This window comes from Diospyros lotus, chromosome 15, assembly GCF_014633365.1.
Source record: "Diospyros lotus cultivar Yz01 chromosome 15, ASM1463336v1, whole genome shotgun sequence".
NCBI lineage: Eukaryota > Viridiplantae > Streptophyta > Magnoliopsida > Ericales > Ebenaceae > Diospyros > Diospyros lotus.
In genome coordinates, this window is record NC_068352.1 from 1,928,973 (window position 1) to 1,948,021 (window position 19,049).

The 19,049-nt window shown below is 37.2% G+C and overlaps 1 protein-coding gene across 2 annotated transcripts in view; it reads right to left on the reverse strand.

Annotated features, from left to right (window-relative positions):
* Positions 1-1,213: 1,213 nt before the first annotated feature.
* The window catches only part of LOC127792493 (DExH-box ATP-dependent RNA helicase DExH6), a 34,137-nt gene continuing 16,301 nt past the window's right edge, over positions 1,214-19,049 (reverse strand). The window contains exons 6-14 of one of the 2 annotated variants that reach the window (XM_052322990.1): positions 14,452-14,542; positions 14,281-14,339; positions 10,729-10,890; positions 7,344-7,396; positions 6,287-6,320; positions 6,032-6,121; positions 4,950-5,948; positions 2,115-3,197; positions 1,214-1,994 (exon numbers count right to left, since the gene is read on the reverse strand). In XM_052322990.1, the coding sequence (XP_052178950.1) occupies positions 1,626-1,994; positions 2,115-3,197; positions 4,950-5,948; positions 6,032-6,121; positions 6,287-6,320; positions 7,344-7,396; positions 10,729-10,890; positions 14,281-14,339; positions 14,452-14,542 (2,940 nt within the window). In that variant the 3' untranslated portion in view covers positions 1,214-1,625. The remainder of the gene's footprint in view (positions 1,995-2,114; positions 3,198-4,949; positions 5,949-6,031; positions 6,122-6,286; positions 6,321-7,343; positions 7,397-10,728; positions 10,891-14,280; positions 14,340-14,451; positions 14,543-19,049) is intronic. The other variant, XM_052322989.1, reaches the window with a different exon arrangement.

A 19,049-nucleotide genomic window follows, 5' to 3' on the forward strand; every position in this document is an offset into this window, starting at 1 on the left:
GAATGGACTCTCCTACCCTTCATTGCTTAATGGTTGTGTATATATAGCAGGAAAGATTCTTCCAACAAGAGAGGCTCCCTAATTCTCCTCATCTGTTTATTCTTGGAATTGAAGCTCTATCTAGATCAAGAGTCTTACTGAAACCTGAAGAAAGTAAAGAGATCTAAGGCATAAAGCCCTACAAGAGGTGCAAAGCCAATCAGCCATCTATCGTTTGATCCTTCTCGGAGTCCACAGCCAAGAATTAAAGAGAGATTCTTGACGGTTCTTGGGACAAATCTGAAGACAAAGAGATCAAATACAAGATACAACAAAACAAGAATCAAAGAAGCCTCTTGCAACCAAGGGAGCCTCGCGGAAACAAGGCTTGCGACGTATGGCCTCACGACAAGGAGGCTTGCAGCAAGAGGCCTAGTGGCAACAAGGCTTGCGGCATATGGCCTCGCGACAAGGGTCTCCTCCCAATAAGACTAAAACTCACTCAACAAGCAACACGTGTTAACACCAAACATTCTTGAAAATCGTGCCCTATACATACCTAGCTACAGGACAATGAACAAGACTTCTGAATTTGATAAAAATTTCAACACATTGACTATGTTTTTATTGTTTTCGTGAACAATTATCTTCATCTGGTACTAACTTAAGCATCGAAGGGTCATCGCAAGTGAGAATTCCCGCAAGTCTTCTAATCCATTTTCGAGTCTCAACAGAGCAACATTCTTAAGGAGAGATCCTTGCAACGAATATCTTACAACAAAATCCTTAAGACAAATATCCTTGAGGCGAGATCCTTAAGACGAATATCCTTGAAGGCGAAATTCTTGAGACAAGATCCTTGTGATGAAATTCTTAAGGCGAATATCCTTGAGACAAAACCCTTGAGATGAATATCCTTGAAACGAAATCCTTGAAATGAGACCTTTGCAACGAAATCTTTAAGGCAAATATCCTCAAAGCAAGACCTTTGAGGCAAACATCATTGCGGTGGAGATCTTTGCAACGAAATTCTTGAGACAAACACTCTTTAGACAAAATCTTTAAGATGAGATTCTTATAACAAGATCCTTAAGGCGAATATCGTTGAGGAGAGACACTCAAGGTGAACATCCTTACAGCAAAAATCCTTGAAACAAACATCCTTATGGCAAAATCCTTGAGGCGAATTTTCTCACGACAACTTTTCTTACAACCTCATATCACTAGACACCAAGCCCAAGCGCTCACAACAATGGATCCCACATTATAAAATTTAATTATTGTAATTTTGACAACAAATGTTAATGGTAAGATCTAAAAGATTTATGATTTCTCAATTCATTGGACAGGTAATAAACACTCAGAAAGACGAGTAAAATCTGCAGGCTTTCCCTTTTAAATCAGATATATCGATGGCCTCCAGTGCCCCTGTACAATGATAAAAGCAAATAGTTTCAAATAACCACCATAGACTGTGACACCAAAGTCACGAAACGCTGCGATTTCTATACAGCTCTAAAAATTTAGAAGCCGAGCTATCATCACGTCCCCTTTGCTTTGGGAATCAAGGACTAAATCTCAACTACTCACAACTGAAATTCATTATCTATCTCTTGCCAAATAGGCCTAACTAAATCCTCTAATTATCAAGATTGATTACCACGCTGCTGCTTAGAAGAATTGCCCTTTGGTGCCCACACAGCCGGACCAAATTCAGGCCTCCGTTGTGGAACTTTGTACCTTGAACCAGAAGGAGAATGGTCGTGTCTAGTCTGTCCATTCCAAGTCACTGTTCTGTTCTGATGATACGGAGGATGCTTCTGGTGCACGCCACCGGACAAAAGCGATCTAAGAAAATGGTTCCTCCCTCCAGCTTCAGTAACCATTGGTGTTGATGAATCCACAGGTTCCAATGGTGCTGAGATCCCTCGCAGCCCATCAAAAGATAGGGCACAGGCTATTGCATTAACAGAAGCACTCAGAAATTGGGGAAGAACTTCGCCGGGAAATGTTACCTACAAAAGATTTAGCAATCAATTAAATTTAAGAAACAAACAGTTGCAGGTATGCAGGACAGTGAACAAGTACAAATGCTATGTCAAAAATATCAGAAATAAAATTTACGATGAACCTACTTTAAAGAGTACTGCTGCAGACAGCCTCTCTCTAAGGCAGTAGATCTGAGCAACATCAAGGGCCGTTAACTCATAGGAGAGCCACCTGTCAACAACAACCTTAACTGCATTATCAGGAGAAGACATAATCTTCTCAGCATATTTTGCATCTGATTTCTCATGCCACTCGGTTATATCCTCATTGCTTTCATCTTCATCAGAATCGTTGTAGTCACTTTTATCATCTGCATCCTCAACAGGAACCACGGCAATCTCTTTTGCCTGCATTAATAATGGGAGTGGCCCAACGATGCTACAATTCCTTATGTACAGACCTCCATCTCCACGGGTTATTTCATCATAGACAATCAAAGGCCGATCTTTGGATTTCTTACTTGATAATTTAAAGTTGATGGAATGAGGATGCAACCGAACTTTATCACCAGAAGGAGTTTCTACAATATATCTTTGCCCGCCTTTGTGAGGTGGACACAATCTTCCCACCATAGGATACAACCCACAAACAAGGACAGCGTGAAGTATACCTGGATCGTGTGCATTTGAGCTAAAACTTGATACATCATTTGGAATAAAACCATGCCGCACCAGTTCAGTCTGAAGTTGCCTACGCATTCGAGACAGCATACTCATGGTGCCTGAGGATACAAAGTATTGAGAACAAAATCGTCCTTCTAGGCCACTTGCCTTGGCATTCTTCCAGCACTCAAATGCTGCTACTACAGCTAACTGGTCACTATTCCCACCGAAAAATGAAGCCAGCTGAGATTTAGCTGCTGCGGCTCTCTTTTTTTCATCTGGTAACATGGGAAGAGTAAATGGATCTCTATATTCAGATGCACAAGCCAATGTTAAGGCCGGGTCAAGGCAGTTCAATAATACGGCTAAGAAAAGCATCTTGCCGATTAATGGATGGACTGGTAGACAACCGAGCTTCTTTCCGACCTCAGTTAGTTTGCCATCCAGCGATAAGGCACCAATTTCTTGAAGAACAAAAACTGCATTACGTATAGTTTCAGACACAGGAGGGTCCAGTGTTTTGCTCAGGAAATCTTCCACTTCACAATTTGGATCAAGTAGCTTCACCTGTCAGCAACAAACAAAACATGGCATCAAAGAATGCCACTATCTCCTTGATAAAATGTAGCAGCTATGACACATGTAAATTTTGCTTATGCAGACCTACTGCCCATTGCACGCGCACTAAAGGATCTACAAATTTGTGATACTCTATATCTGGAAGCACATCATTTTCGTACATGGGTACCAAGGAAGATAGATGAGGTGATGTCATCAGATAATCAAATAATTGTTCTTCCATATGGTATTATGTTATTGGCAATCTAGTAATTTTCAGTTTATATCACAGAAATGCACTTGCTTGTTGACAATTTACATGTCTTAACATCCTTGGAACATAACCCACCCCTAAATAATAATAATAACAGCAACAATAATAATAAATAAATAAAACACATGCACATGCACACAGAAAGATAAGGAAATTGTTTACAAATTCAACATATAACATCCATATAAATTTGGAAGCACATTCATTTATTTAAGTGGGTGCCAATGGGTTGTAAACAGAGGACAATAAGTGAGGTGATGTCAGCCATCTATGTCTGGAACCAAATCCATTTAATCAAGTGGTTCCCAGTGGGTTGTATATGAAGGATGATAAGTCAGGCGATGTCGTCCAGTAACTAAAGCATTATTCTTTCTTAAAGTATTATCTTCTTGTGAAACTCTGAGAAATGATCATCGAGCAAAGGCTAAGATAAGAGACCAATGTGTTTGAAAGCCACTTTGGATTTCATGCCTGGTAAATCAACAATGACAGTTATATACTTGCAAAGGAGCCCCAGGGATATTTCTAAAGATAAAACAAAAAGATTTACAAGTAATATTTATAGCCTTGGAAAAAGAAACAACTTATGCCAAAGTCTGAAGAGAAGTTTTATAGAGGGTTTCAAAAAACGAAGGGAGCCTAAATTGCTTATATACAAACTATTAAACACAAGTATCATGAAGTAAAAATGTGTTAGAACTTGTGTAAGAGATACTAAAGTTTTTCCAATGTCAATAAGATTACATTAAGGATCTGCACCGAGTCCTTATCACGTTGCTCTCCTGATAAATGAGCTCACAAAGCCACAAAGCATATCCAAGAAGAGATACCTTGATTTATGTTATTTGAAGGCAATACTGTTTTTATGATGAGATAAAGAAAGTTGAAACACTGCATCAAAGGTATGCAGGGACCCTTCGAATCCAAACACTCCCAGTTATGCAACTTGAAAAATTGTGTGCATGAAATGTTAAGTTTATAAAAGGGAGAATTATGGATGATATTATGGTGAGACTTAAGATCAAGTCACTCTAAGGAAAGATCAATACAAACATCTTATGTCAAAAAGATGAAAAAAGATATTAAGAACGTTACACGAAGAATTAATACATAATGGTTAAAAAGAAAAAATACTTAGCATTTTAGTTTTGAAAGAAATGTTTTTTTTATCAAATGGCCAAGACCACTTTTGTTGCATGGCACAGAATATTAGGCAATAAGCACACAAAAAAGCAAACAATGAGCGTTAACTTAGATGAAAATGTTAAAATGCATGTGTAATCATATAAGAAAGGACATGATTAACAATGAGATTATTCATAATAAAGTTGGAATGACTTCAATGGAGGATAAGATGTGTGAGACAGAGACACTACTATAAGTTTGATCAGAACTTAAAAATGAATATAGCATTTGTTGTGTAGTTACATGTTAAGCGCGGAAACATTGCCAGCACAACTTATTCAAAGTTTCTTTATCTCAATTACCTGCAAGCAGATTTCCTCAATGGGAATCCTCCTGATCTCAGGTACTTGAAATTCGGGCAATGAAACAGCTCGAAATTTTGAATAAAGGTGATAGCATATTCCAGGCTGGCAACGTCCTGCACGTCCCTCTCGCTGCTTTGCACTTGCTTTTGAAGTCCAAGAAGACTGAAGAGTTGATACATTACTGTAGGGGTCATAACTTTTCTCTTTCATCCGCCCACTGTCTATAACGTAAACTACATCATCAATGGTAACAGCAGTCTCAGCAATGTTAGTTGAAAGAATAATTTTACGGCAACCAGGAGGAGGCCGCTTGAAGACCTTCTTTTGCTCTACAGACGGGATCATCGAATGAAGAGATATTATTAAAAACTTAGAAGAGTCCTTAAAATACAAGCTAGTAAGTATTCTCTCCCTCGTTCTATTTATATCATCCCATCCAGGAAGGAAAATAAGGATAGCTCCATCCTCCGTGTCAATACAAATCTTCCTCAATAATTGCTCTATCAGAACAACATCAACAAGTTCTGGATTGCTAACAGATAGATATTTATCAAGTAATGCTTCTTCTTCCTTGGTGTTGGAAAGAGCTTTTTCCATGTGTTTTTTAATAACTTCAGCAGCTTCTTCCTGATTCTCCCGTTCAGCCCATTGTAGGGCTGTCGTTCCATCACTGGCTTGTAAGTGGCAATCAGCACCAAAAGAAAGAAGCATACAGGCATCACCTACTCTACCCTTTCCAGCTACCACCATTAGTGGTGTTACTCCACTTGTCGAATGCTGGTAATTTAAAACTTTTGAGATTTCTTCTGAAGAAACCAAATCCAGAAGGGTGTCAAATTCATCGTTTGACCAAGCTAGATCAATGGCTTCATCAAGGGCAATTCTGTATTCTTCTGTTAACTCAGAATCCTCTAATGCAGAGTCTTTAAGAGAAGAACCAAGGTGATTTTCTCCTCTCAGAATTTTTAGTACATCCTCCAAGTAGAAAGTCTTGACCTGAAATAACAATAACAAAAAGATCGTGAATAAATTACAAGCAAACAATTGGTACCATGCTACGCAAGAGGAGAAGCCTTTACAGGATAAGTGAAGCCAGGGACTCTGATAACTGGGCAGCAACCAAAATATTGTGAAAACCGTTCAGCATCAAGGGTAGCACTCATTAGTACCTACCATGGAATAATTGATCATTAACTAAATTAATAACTAACATTTCTTTAGCTATGTTGTTGGGTTCCCCTGCCCTTTTCCAGGGTAGAAGGAGGAGAGACAGAAGGTGTATCTGAGCTCGCAATAATCCTAGGAAGAAACAGATGTAGAGGATTTAAGCTTACCAAACGTAGCTGAGGGTATGAAGGAAGCATGTCTCTGCAGGTATGTCATTGAAATAGGTTAATATAATATAAAAGAAGAAAAAGGAATGTAAGGCCAAAAAAAAAAATACACCAAAACAAAATTGTTTTTTTTTTTTTTTGTTTAATGATTGACATGTACAATAAAGCAAATGGTAACTCTTTTAATAAATAACATTATGTGAACTAATTTTTTTAACGCCCCTGCAGCATTTAACATATGCCCATAGTAAAACTAACACATATCTGTCATTCAAAGCAACAAGAATGTGACATGGGAAGAAGAGTAATGATCTTAGTATCAAATTGGTTTTTAATTAAGGCAGCGTACTACTAAAAGTATTCATTTATGTTTTATTAAGATTTAAGAGAGATGATCAACACAAATGATTTATTACAGAGGAGGAGACACTATTATGCTTTTCCGCCTGATATTTGTGTTGTTGCAGCAATAGTGACAGCAATTTTCATTTGTTTCTGCATTGCCCCTCTCTTGAATATTTGGAACAAATTGTTCACTGTTGTTGAGGAGATGTGGTTCACCTTTTATAACAACATTGTACCAAACCTTTATCCCATTACTATGTGGAGTCAACCTTTTACAGTTCCTGAATATACTGAGGTCCTGGCACTAAGGTGGCACAATTTTGTTGAAGAATGGCTTATTTTCGGTGAAATGAAGCATTTGGAATAATTGAAACAGTAGAATCTTCAAAAATAGGCAGTCTTACCTTATGGAAGAGTTCCTCAGGAATCCACGGTAGGATTACTAAATTCTTTTTCTCATCCTTTTGGTTAACAAAACAATTCTTCTTAGTTACCATTCAAAGGCTTAAAATTACCATGGTGCAATCCTTAAACCCTTCTGAATCAAGTCCTATTCAACCAAAACCCTTGGGCCTTGGGTAAACTCAGGCAATAGCTGTTGCCCAGGCCATCCCACAATGTGAATTAAAAACAAACAACCACCCTGTAGATTTTTAAAACAATCTAATTCCATCTTGCTAAAAAGAACGGTAAATTTCCTGAAAGCAAGTACCTCATAATTGCTAGCATGAAATCAGAGTAGCGATCCCTCTCATGAATTTCATCCTATCAATTCAAACAGTTACAACCATTAGAAGACATCAAATCAACAAAAGTAATAATAAACATAAATTTTTTGTTTTTTTTCCTTTTCTACTTCAGAAACATAACTGCAAAAGAAATAAAACAGACTAATTGATGTTTCATAAATGGGTTTGATCTCACAGATCCAGCCACTTAATAGTCAAAAGAAACCCTTACTCCACCACCCCACCCCCAAAACAGATCAGATCAATATCCTGATTCGTTTTTGCCATACTATGATAAACAATAGAGCCTTGCAGTAGGTTGTTTGGTCTCAAATGGTCAGTTCAGCTGATCAAAACTAAGAACCCGAGAGATGGTTTGCAATTGTTCAACTCAATAGGAGTGTGAATGGGCTGGGTTGGTTTGGGTTGAGGTTCAACCCAAACCCAACCATACAATTTTTTTATGAATCTTAATCCAAACCAGCCCAAAGCAAAGATTTACAACTCAACTAACCCAACGATAAAACACTGGGTTGGGTTGGGTTCTTGGGTAGGCCATCTTGTAAAGCCCTCTTTAGTTATTGCTTATAATATAATTATCAAGTTGTGTTGAAGTGGGAAAAAAAAAAGATTTGCCTATAATTTAATTTTACTAAATGACTAATTATGCATAATTAAATGGGAAAAAAGTTTCAATATAAAATTCATAATATATTGTAAAATATATTATAAAAAGAATGAACTGTTTAACTTCTATTAAATAATTAATATATTGTAAAATATTAGTTATAATAAATGTATGGTTGGGTTGGGTTAGTTTGCGTTAAAATTTTTATTAGTCTCAACCCAACCCAAACCAAAGCTTTTCAAAAAAGTCCGAACCACAACCCAACCCAAAATAAAATAAAAACCAAACCAAACCAATAGTTTGGGTTGGGTTGCTTGGGTTGTTTGGGGCTGGTTCGGGTTTTGAACAGTCCTACAACTTCACGGTAAAAAGCATAAGGTAAAATAGTTTACCAGAAAATAATTGGGCACAATGCAAAAGATAAATTTCGATTCTTTATCTGAAAATGAGCTCAAAAGAGCATCCATCCACACAAGTCAATCTCAGTTGCAGCACAAGTAGCTTGGATGCTCCACACCTATAGACTTGTTATTAGACTGTTCAGCAAAGTACAAGCCCATGCAACTGATGAGATTCAACACAATAGGTAGGATTTTCCAGAGAATTAGGTGAGTTTTCTGCTATATTGCAACTCTCAATTACAAGGAGAAACAATGGAAATAAGCAACAAAACTGGGCATTCGAGAGGCCCAGGACTCTCCTATCAAAACTCCAAGTTCTTTCACACCTTCTCTCCCTTCTAACCTCCTTTTTATAGGTTGTTATCCCTCCAGTCCATGCACATGCTGGTTTGTTACACAAACCAGCCAAGTGCCTAATCTACCCCTGACGCACATGCTGGCCGTTACTCCCCTTCGCGGTGTCACCCATATTCCCTTGATCCTTGTTACGCCTTTGGTATGTTTGCCGTATTGGTGGCCTAACAGCAACAAAGTGCAACCTCAAAGCATGATCAAACATAAATTTCTAATTCTAAAGACAGTAAATTCCCAAAACCCTTGAACTTTTTTCATCTTCATATTTTCCACTGTTTGAAGATCACTCAACAAAGGCTTATATCCCTGATATCCATATCAAACAATGGAGGAGAAAAAAGGATACAAAAAGATGCCCAAGAACCAAGTAGTCGGGATTTAAAATGTGAAAGAAGCCATGTTCAAAGAATAAGTATGTGGCCTAAGAAATCGAACTATAGAAGGAAAGGCAAAGCAACTGTGGATTGAAATGGCTATTGCTATTTGAAATATGGAAAAAATGGTTCTAGAAGAGTCAAAGGGAAAAATCCCACACCAAGAGGAATCTTGGTGGCAGAACGAAGAGGCAAAGGAAAAAATAAAAACTAAAGAGAGCTTGCTACAAGACTTTAACATACATGTTGTAATGAAGAAAACCTAAAGAGATAGATTTCGGCCAAAAAAAAAGCAAAGATGGTAGTTAGTGAAGCAAAGCCAAAAGCTTATGAACATCTATACCAATGATTTGACCCAAAAGAAGAAGAAAGAGATACATAATTAAACTAGCTAAAGTAAGAGGAAAAAGAAAAGGTGTTGAAGTCAAGCAAAATGCATAAAGAAAAAAAAAAATCAAAAGGCACTAGTAGATGAGGGGGCAATCAAGGAAAGATGGAAGGAGAATTTTTTGAAGTTATTTAATCAATGTAGAGAAACAAGTGTATGTTGGGGCCCTTTAATAGCTCAGAAGAAGATAGAAATTACATGTTCTATAGGCATATATGGACAAGCAAAATAAGGCAAGCATTGAAACAGGTTAACAATAATAAAGTAGAAGGACCAGATAATCTCTCCTTTCCCTCTCTTCTTTTCTCAGCTCCATATATCAAAAGCCATGGTATCAGAGCCATCGAGGGGTGAAACAGGTGAATTTGAGCAGATTGATGTTTGATTTACATCAAATCCTGTCTAAGAGGCAGCTGCAATTTGTATCCTCTTGGTTTGAGGATTTGCATCCATTGTATCTGGTGATCTGGTTTCTAGATCTGGCAATCTGGTCTCGGTTTCTGGATCTGGCGATCTGATCTCTGCACTATGATCAGGTGTTTTTGGTGACCCTAAAGCTGCAATCTGGTTTTCTTGTCTCCAGGTGCTGTCTTGCTGTGTTGTTTGTTGGAACTAGGGTTTGTACAACATGTCTGGTTCAGAGGTAACATCCAATACTTCAGTTGTTCCCAGTTGATCTGGTACACCTCTGATTACAACTGTTAAGCTGAATGGGAAAAATTATTTCTCCTAGTCAACTTCAGTTAAAATGTGGTTTCGAGGCCAAGGGGTTAGTGATCATCTAACTCTAAGAAATTGACTGAAATACCAAAGAATGATGGGGCATTGTGGGATAAAGTTGATGTGCAGCTTGTTTCTTTGCTGTGGCAGTCAATTGAACTAGATCTAGTGCCTCTATTTTGTGTCTACGAAAGTTGTGCAGAAATATGTGGCTCTACTTCAGCACTTCAACATCAGTTAAAATACCTATGCAGAAGATAGCACCCGCAATGAACCATTATATGCAAAACTAAACTTACACATTAAGGGCTTATGAAAATCACATTAAAATGGCTAAAGAGAATATGGCACCTGACAAGGAACCATTATGTAAAAAGCTAAAATCACAGAAATGGCTTATGAAAAATAGCCAAAGTAAGGTACCTTTGATCGATATAGACAATGGAAGAAACATCACAACTAAAATAAAATAAAAGAGATGCTAAGATATGATTAGATGAATACCACAATAATGTGGGTTAAGTCAGAGACATTATCCCTGGCCAGTTTTCTTGAATCTCCAGACTTCAGCCCTCCAGTGCCTCCAGAAACCAGCACCCTTAATAGAATCCCATTAGTGCAAAACATAATAGATGAGTGCCTCCCACCTTTGCTCTCCATGCGTATCTGGGTTCATAGTAGAGACCAGTCAGAAATAGTAAAATTCATGTATCTTTAGAAGGCACAAAAGAGGGGAAACAAAATTAAAAAGAAAAAAGAAAAATATTTCTTCATATACATTTCAATTCAATTACAGCCTTAGAGGATCTGTAGCTAAAATCTTAATTCTTTGATGGAAAATCCTGGTACATACAAGTTCAATTACAGCCTTAGAGTTGTAAAAGCCTAGATCTTAGTTCTTTGATTGAAAATCCAAATCCTATAACACTAAACTTGTGCTTTTTAGCATTTATATGACCACATACAATTCAATATAAAAAGGTTTATGAACGCTAAGCTGAACAATTTGCTGAACATTTGAAGATATGAACAGGTTAGAGAACACTTAAAGGAATCTTCTCAACACTATAAAACCAAGGTTGATGCCCATAGGAGGAATATCGAGTTCAATGGAGACGTGGTGATGGTTTACTTGAGAAAAGAAAGATTTCCTGCTCGTTTTTATAACAAACTGAAGGAACGGGAGTTTGTCCCTTGTTGAGTACTCAAGAAAACTTGGTCCTAATGCCTATAGCATAGAATTACCACACGGTTTGTCAATCAGTCATGTTTTCAATATCATGACTTGTATCCTTTCTATGGAGATGAGGATCAGATTGTTTTACATCCAACAGAATTTTCAATCACTACTCCAAGCTCCAAGCATGAGACAATTGATGTGTTGGGCAGGCAAAGCATTATAACAAGGCATGGGACTAAATACTCAATACCTAGTCCATTTTAATGGGAAGCCGAGCACAGAAGCCACTTGAATTTTGGCTCAAGAACTCAAGAAGACTGACGAATCCCTTTGGGCTGACTGGACTTCAAGCTCGATGTCAAGCTTTTCTCAAGCAAGGGAGAATGATAAAGGATCAAATTGATGAAGTTTCTAGCATCTATGTGTCACGACCAACTTGTTATTTTTATTTCTATTTTTACTTATTTTGCTGAAATAGTTAGTTATTGTTTTTATTATCTGATTATTCCTAGTTATGGAGTAGTAGAGAGATAGTTAAGTAATTAAGGAGCACTTTACTAGTAGTGGAGGAGTGGTAATTGCTCTATAGAATTGTGAGTTGCTTATATATACAACCGTAACCCTCATAGCCGGGATATCAATGTGTGAATTATCAAGTTTATTAAATTCTTTCTGTGCTCCCTCAAGTTTTGTCTATTCCCCCCCCCCCCCCTCCATTCTCTCGGATACTCCCCTCATTTCCGTCAGTTCTCCCTAATTTCAATATGTTCCCCCCTTCAATTCTTGTTATTTCTCCCTCAATTTCCAGTTTTATTTCTAAGAAAACATCACTTAAAACTAGAGTCCTGACATTTGGTATCAGAGCAATCCGGTTCTTGGCTGGATCTAGGTGTTTTCGATCAAAACTTTGAAGGTGAGTAGAACAAGACAGTTTCTGAAAACAGTTTCAGAGGCAGTTACCGATTATTGGAAGCAATTTCAAAGACAATTGTTGTTCAAAGTGAAGTTAAAAGGATTCGACTAAGGAAATGGCAAAAGGGACCAGCGCAAAGCACATGGAGGCGAGGTTGGATGCCATGGAGTTGGGTTTGCGGCAAATTCAAGAGGAAATGAGTCATTGCCGGGAAGAGAATGTGGCCACCAAAGATGTTGTGCAGTCATTGGAGAAAACATTCGAGAAAGGTTTTGCTAACATCAACCAAAAGCTAGATGACTTACTGGATTTGATTTCAATTAAGTTTCAGGTCAGTATACCAGTAGATCTTTATTCAAGATCTATTGTAGAACCAATTCCAGCATAAGTTGGAATCCACCTAAGACCTTTGATTTGCAAGAAGTTGATGAATTACTAACAATAGATCAGGCAATTCAAGATGCCAGGAAAGGAATAGTGGTTGCCGGACAAGTTAATGGGACATTATTGGAGGAGAAATCCATGGAAGATGAACCTTGGTTTGGAGGAGAAATCCATGGAAGATGAACCTTGGGTGTACACCAGCAAACAAGAAGTAAAAGATGATTTTAAGGCATGGTTGGAGTCAGTAAATGTTGAATCCAACTGGACTTGGAAGCCGAGGAGGATGCAGAATGAAAAATTGAAGCGGACCTGAACGAGAGAACCTTGATGTGTTTTAGAAGATGATGGAAGATCGTGAGGCTGCTGGAATACTTACTGCTAAAACTAATTGGCGTGATTACTACATGAAGATCAAGGATTATGCACCCTACAATCTAAGAAGAATGAATTAGATAGTGAAATCAGGGATTGGATGAAGAAATGTCAATCCAGTTACTGAGATTTCTTGGGGACAAGAAATCTTTCAAGGGGGAGGAAATGTCACGACCAACTTGTTATTTTTTATTTCTATTTTTACTTATTTTGCTGAAGTGGTTAGTTATTGCTTTTATTATCTGATTATTCTTAGTTATGGAGTAGTTGAGAGATAGTGGAGTAATTAAGGAGCAGTTACTAGTAGGGAAGGAGAGGTAATTGCTCTATAGAATTGTAGGTTGCTTATATATACAACCATAACCCTCATAGCCAGGATATCAATGTATGAATTATCAAGTTTAATGAATTCTCTCTGTTCTCTCTCAAGTTTTGTCTATTTTTCTCCCTCCATTCTCTCGGATTCTCCCCTCATTTCTATCAGTTCTCCCTAATTTCAGTTTGTTCCCCCCTTCAATTCTTGCTATTTCTCCCTCAATTTCCGGTTCTATCTTCTAGGGTCCAGACACTATGTTAATATTTTTCTAGTCAATGGCAGGAGATAAGTGTTGACTATAGGAATGCGCGCAGTCTCTGGGAATCAGTTATGTATTAGAGCCTTGAACAAGCTTTGTCCTCCTATATATACATCATGAGAAATGAAATGAAGAGGCAGATGGAATACTGGAATATTTAACAAGAATCTCTTTGCTAAAAAGAGTGGAGAGAGAGAGAGAGATTCATCCTAATCAAGAGTGTAACTTGGTCACATCAAGTGGCATCCACAATTAGCATCGTTGAGTATCATCAATCACCCCATGCCTGAGTGGCATCCTGGGTTATTATGCTAATTCCCAAGGACCCTCCAATCCTTGGAACAGCCTAGCAAGCCTCCTGGCCTGTATACAGAATAATATTAAGATTTCCTCCTGGCAGGTCCTTTCTTTCTCTCTCTAATTCTCCTTCTCCTTCCTGAGAAACTCCGCTCACATCATACTAAATATTATGCAAGAGTAGAAGTTGATGAAATAGATAATACACAAAAATATAATAAAAGCATTTGCAAGACACATTCATAATATAAACCTAGCTCTGGCATGGTATACCGAGCTAATGTGTTTACTGCAACTGTGCAACATGATGATAATATACAGATCACTGACATTACCTTGTATCCCACACTATCTCCAACATTTTCACCTCTTTCACAAGAGATTCTCTCAGCAACTACACATTAAAGAATAATAATTTTATAAGTAATGTAAAGCTCCAAGTTAGCGAAAAAGAGGGATAAGAAAGCAAGAAATTGATATACATAGGCATACAGAGATGGTATTACCTGATACTGCTGAAATTCGCCGTGGTTGAGTGCAGACTATTTTACATGCCTCGCCTTTGCCCCACATATAATCTAGGAGAAACTGTGGAACCTGAATTAAATTGATAGCTCAAGTGTCACGTATAATTTTATTGACGGTTAAAAGATATCCACATACAAATAAAACTTTGCAACATAAGGATAACAGCATGAAACACCAAAGCCTTTCTGATGTGGAACCAGGAACAAGATCACAGAAATCATAATATCAAATGACTTCTAAAAATAACATTGACAATACAAATCCATAAAAAAGAACAATGCGGCAAAATTTTATGCCAAAACCCTTCCTAAGGCAACCCTCTAGCGAGAGAATGATGAAATAAAGTTTCCAACCTCCAACATCATCTTCATATGAAAATGTTTCATGAGATGGCAGTGGATGAATATAACTAATATAATCATGTTTTATCACATAATTGATATTGTGAAACCAACTTGACTTTATAGATGAAATACGATGGTAGTCCAAAATTGAAATGAAGCTATACAATACCACTATTGAAAAAATTAAATGTACAATCCAAAATTCAAAAGTCGGTTAAATTTGAGGTCTTTTCAGTAATTAACCCTATCATATAATATATATATCTCTCAAAATCAAGTAGCATATTTAAAGTTTATAAAAAGCTAATACCAATCTTTTATTTTGTTTTTCTGTAGACAAACTGCAGCACCCAAATTATAGAGGGAAACAAATAAATGTAGTTTAAAAGGAAATAGGGCTTCTGAAGCCATTGTAGATTAGGATAAATTAATCATATTCGACGAGATTGGGAATTAGGTTCAGATTCTAAATGGAGATCAAGATGAGAGGGATTATCATAGTTGTGAGGGATTAGGATTCAAGGTGTAAATTTGGGGATAAATCAGAAAAATGTGCAGATATTGACTGAGGAGGATTTGATAAGGAATGGGTGAATCGGAATTGGAAGCAAGCAATTCCTCGTTGAAGAGGGCTTAGGATTGAATATGTAACTTTTGAGGACAAATTGGAGGGGGGGAAGAAAAAGAAAAACCTATGTGTTATCTGATAAGGATTATGATTAACTAGAGAATTAGACACAAAAAGGGGAAATTGAATGCAAAATGAAAAAGGAATAGGATGAACCCTAAAAGGCATATAAATACAAGCAAAGAGTAGGATTAAATCATCAAACTTTCATCTATGAGAATCAAAGAGAAGCAAAGTCACCGGATATTTGTGGATTTTCTCTACAAAGGGATCAGGTGAGTGGTTATTTTTGCCATGTTACATATTTTGAAAGTTATTCCATGCATGTTTTGGAAAATTGTTTTAACATGATATATGTTCTCAATTATGTTACTTAACGTACATACATGAACTAATGATTTGAGAGCATTGATTCGTGAAATTGTTTTGAGAACCATGAAAAGATTCTTGTATATTGGCAGACTGCAAGAACTAAGCGTATCATTGGCTAGATCCAAGAAGAGTACTAGGTCACCTTATACATTGACGGACTACTAGCAGGGTTGCAAATGACCAAGTCATTCGCGAGTTGCTCAGTGTTATGCTCAATAAAAGCTCTTTCAAATTCATTCATTAAGGTAAACAAGTCAATTTTGAGCCTAACTTTGAAATTCAATTTGTAAATGAGCTAACCTTGAGCTTCGAAAACTCGATTCGTTAAGACTCGCGAACAAGTTTGATAAATAACTTGTGAACAGGCTCATGAACATGCTCAATTAGAGGCTTACGAATAGGCTCATTCATAAATACATTAATAAAGTTTATTTATAATTTTGAAAATATATTATTTAATATAAAATCATCAAACTTTAAATTTATTTTTAATAGAGATGACCTTAGAGACAGAATATCTAAAGATGAAATTCATCTTTGAGACAGATCTACACAAAGATCAAGGTTTAATTCCCAATCTTTTCCTTCCTTCTCCATTTTTGTCGAATCTCAGTCGTTTTTATCAAATCTCAATCGTTTCCCTCTTCTTCGACGCAACCGCCACTACCATTCATCTCCCTTGCCATCTTTGACATCGACTCTGCCATCATTTTTCGTTGTCGTCACCTTTGTTGCCTAAGCCACTTGTCACTATCGCTATCATCGTCGTCGCCGCCGCTATCTACCGCCGTTAACATTGCCACTATTGTCCCCTTCTCTCATTGTCATCCTCTTTTCGTCTTTGCAGGTATAGTTTCTCAAGTTTGAGCTTAGCTCGCCAAAAGCTAACCGAGCTACTTGCAAGCCGAGCTCGAGCTCAATGTTTTTCTACTGAGCTTATCATAGCAAAGCTTGGCTCGATTGCATCCCTAACTATTGGAACTAGGTGCACCAGCTAGATCCAAGATAAAAGGTATTGGCTAGAACAAGGAATAGTATTGGGTCCCCTCTTGCATCAATGAATCTAGGCTATATTGCCATTGAAATGTTTGTTAAAATGATTGTTTACTTACATTGTGGAAATTGAAAGTTGCACCACATGGCATAGTTTTTATTGATTCATGATATTGCATGGGGAATATTGGTGAATATTTGTGAACTGAAATATGTTTTTGTTGTGTACGCATGAAATCTTTTATTTTGGGCATTGATCTATTATGTAGGATAACCTTCACTAGGCTTTAAGCTCACCTATCTCCATAACAATTTTTAGACGAGTAGGATTAACGAGGCTCAAATCGAGGGATGGTAGTGGACTCCGTCTAGGATAGTTATTTTTCAATTACTTAGCTAATTCAATTATGTAAATCTTGAGGATATAAGAGATTATTGTTTTAGTCTTATTTCTTTTGTAAGAGTTTGGATATTTTTCATTGGAATAAGATGAATGGATTTTTAGCCTTTATGAATTTTTGTCTTGGCTTAAGGTACTTGGACAGTCACAAAATCCATAGAGGGGGTTGTGACACAAACCCAAAAGGAAAAGTTAGTCCAAAAACACCTCTCTGAATGGGAAGGGTATTCCCACAAGACATGAAAAACCATTGTCCATGGTAAAGTTACTTTCCTAAGAATGTGACATATCAAGCATGGGTGCATCTTTACTACAAGACAAGGCATGGTTTGTTGGTGACAATTAAAAAATTGTTTTAGGGAAATGTATATGATTTTTTAACAGACTTAAAGTCCATGGTTTTATCTATAGTTATAGATAGTTAGTCGGCCAAGATTGTAGGGAACATTGTTACCCAATCACAAGCCTGCATTTTGCAGCATCAAACATGAATATTTGATGTAAGGAACCCAGCAATTGTATAGTCTTGGTAGTTGGTGAGTTGCTTCTTGAGTTAAGAGGCTTACAAGTCCCTAATGTCATTTATGAGTTTCATGATGTTCGGTAATATCTATGAAGCATGGACATGGGGACATGACATTTTTCCAAAAAAAAAAAGTGGGACACAACACGGTCGAGATACATTAATTAAATTTATTTTTTTATATTTGTAAAGCATAATAAAGTATCCAAACTCATAAATATGCATTTAAAATTCATAGGCCAATATTCTAAATGAATAACTCTAATCTAATTAGCAGTCAATTCATAGTCCAGTCATCTTCATCTCTCACAATCTAGCCAATGTTGAAAGAGCTAGAGAATATAAGTGTGAAGAGTATGAAAATTGAACAATTGTACAATGAAAACATGGAAAAACAAAAGAATCATGCAATTACCAAGTCCTGAAACTCAAGAGTAAAAAAGAAGCACTTACTTTTAGTCTTTGAAGTGTTCACATAGGGAACACACGTGTCCTACAAGTGTGCACGCGTGTCCCTCTTGTGTCCTTTCAAAAAAATTTAAGAAAGTGTCAAACATGCAACATGGGTGTGTCCAATATGTGTGGGAATGTCTAACACATTGACAACACCAGTACAACAACCCCTAGGAAATGTCGGTGCTTTATAGGGTAGCATGGATCATTGGATTGTACTGAAATCTTGTGAGAAAAGCATTTGTTAAGTTGAAAGCGAATGAACTTCGTAAATCCCCTAGAAGTATTGAGAAGTTCTTAAGGGTAGAATCACGTGCGAGATAGCATCGCAACAAGTTGAGTTTGAGTCATAAGGACTTGGTTATAATTGGTTCGGGAATGGGCAAAACACGAGTAGATACAACTTGTCTGGGATTATAGTTGCCTAAAATTGAGAGTAACATGCATACAAGCATTATCACAAGAAGGAAGCTAGCAAAGAAATTGAAATGGGACGAGATTTTAGGTTCAAAGCCTAGAAGAAGCAGGAAAAATCTTTTAAGAGCAATTCAGTCGACCAAATTTGGAATATAATTGACAGAAAGATACCTGAAAGCAAAGGAAAAGCAGTGTCTTGATTCAGAGGACTGAAAGGACTTTCAGTGGACTGAACGGACCATTTAGTCAAACAGAAGGTGAAAACCAGTCAACCTAATAGCATATGGCAAAGCCGGGAGGCATTCTGCCTAAATTCACTTGACTGAAAAGAGCATTGAGTCAACTGAATGCTGTTGGACAGGGAAAAAATTAGTTGAACTGCCAACTTTGAGCGTAATCTGAGGGGGTCAAATTAAGTCAGATTGACCTGAATTTTGGATATGTTC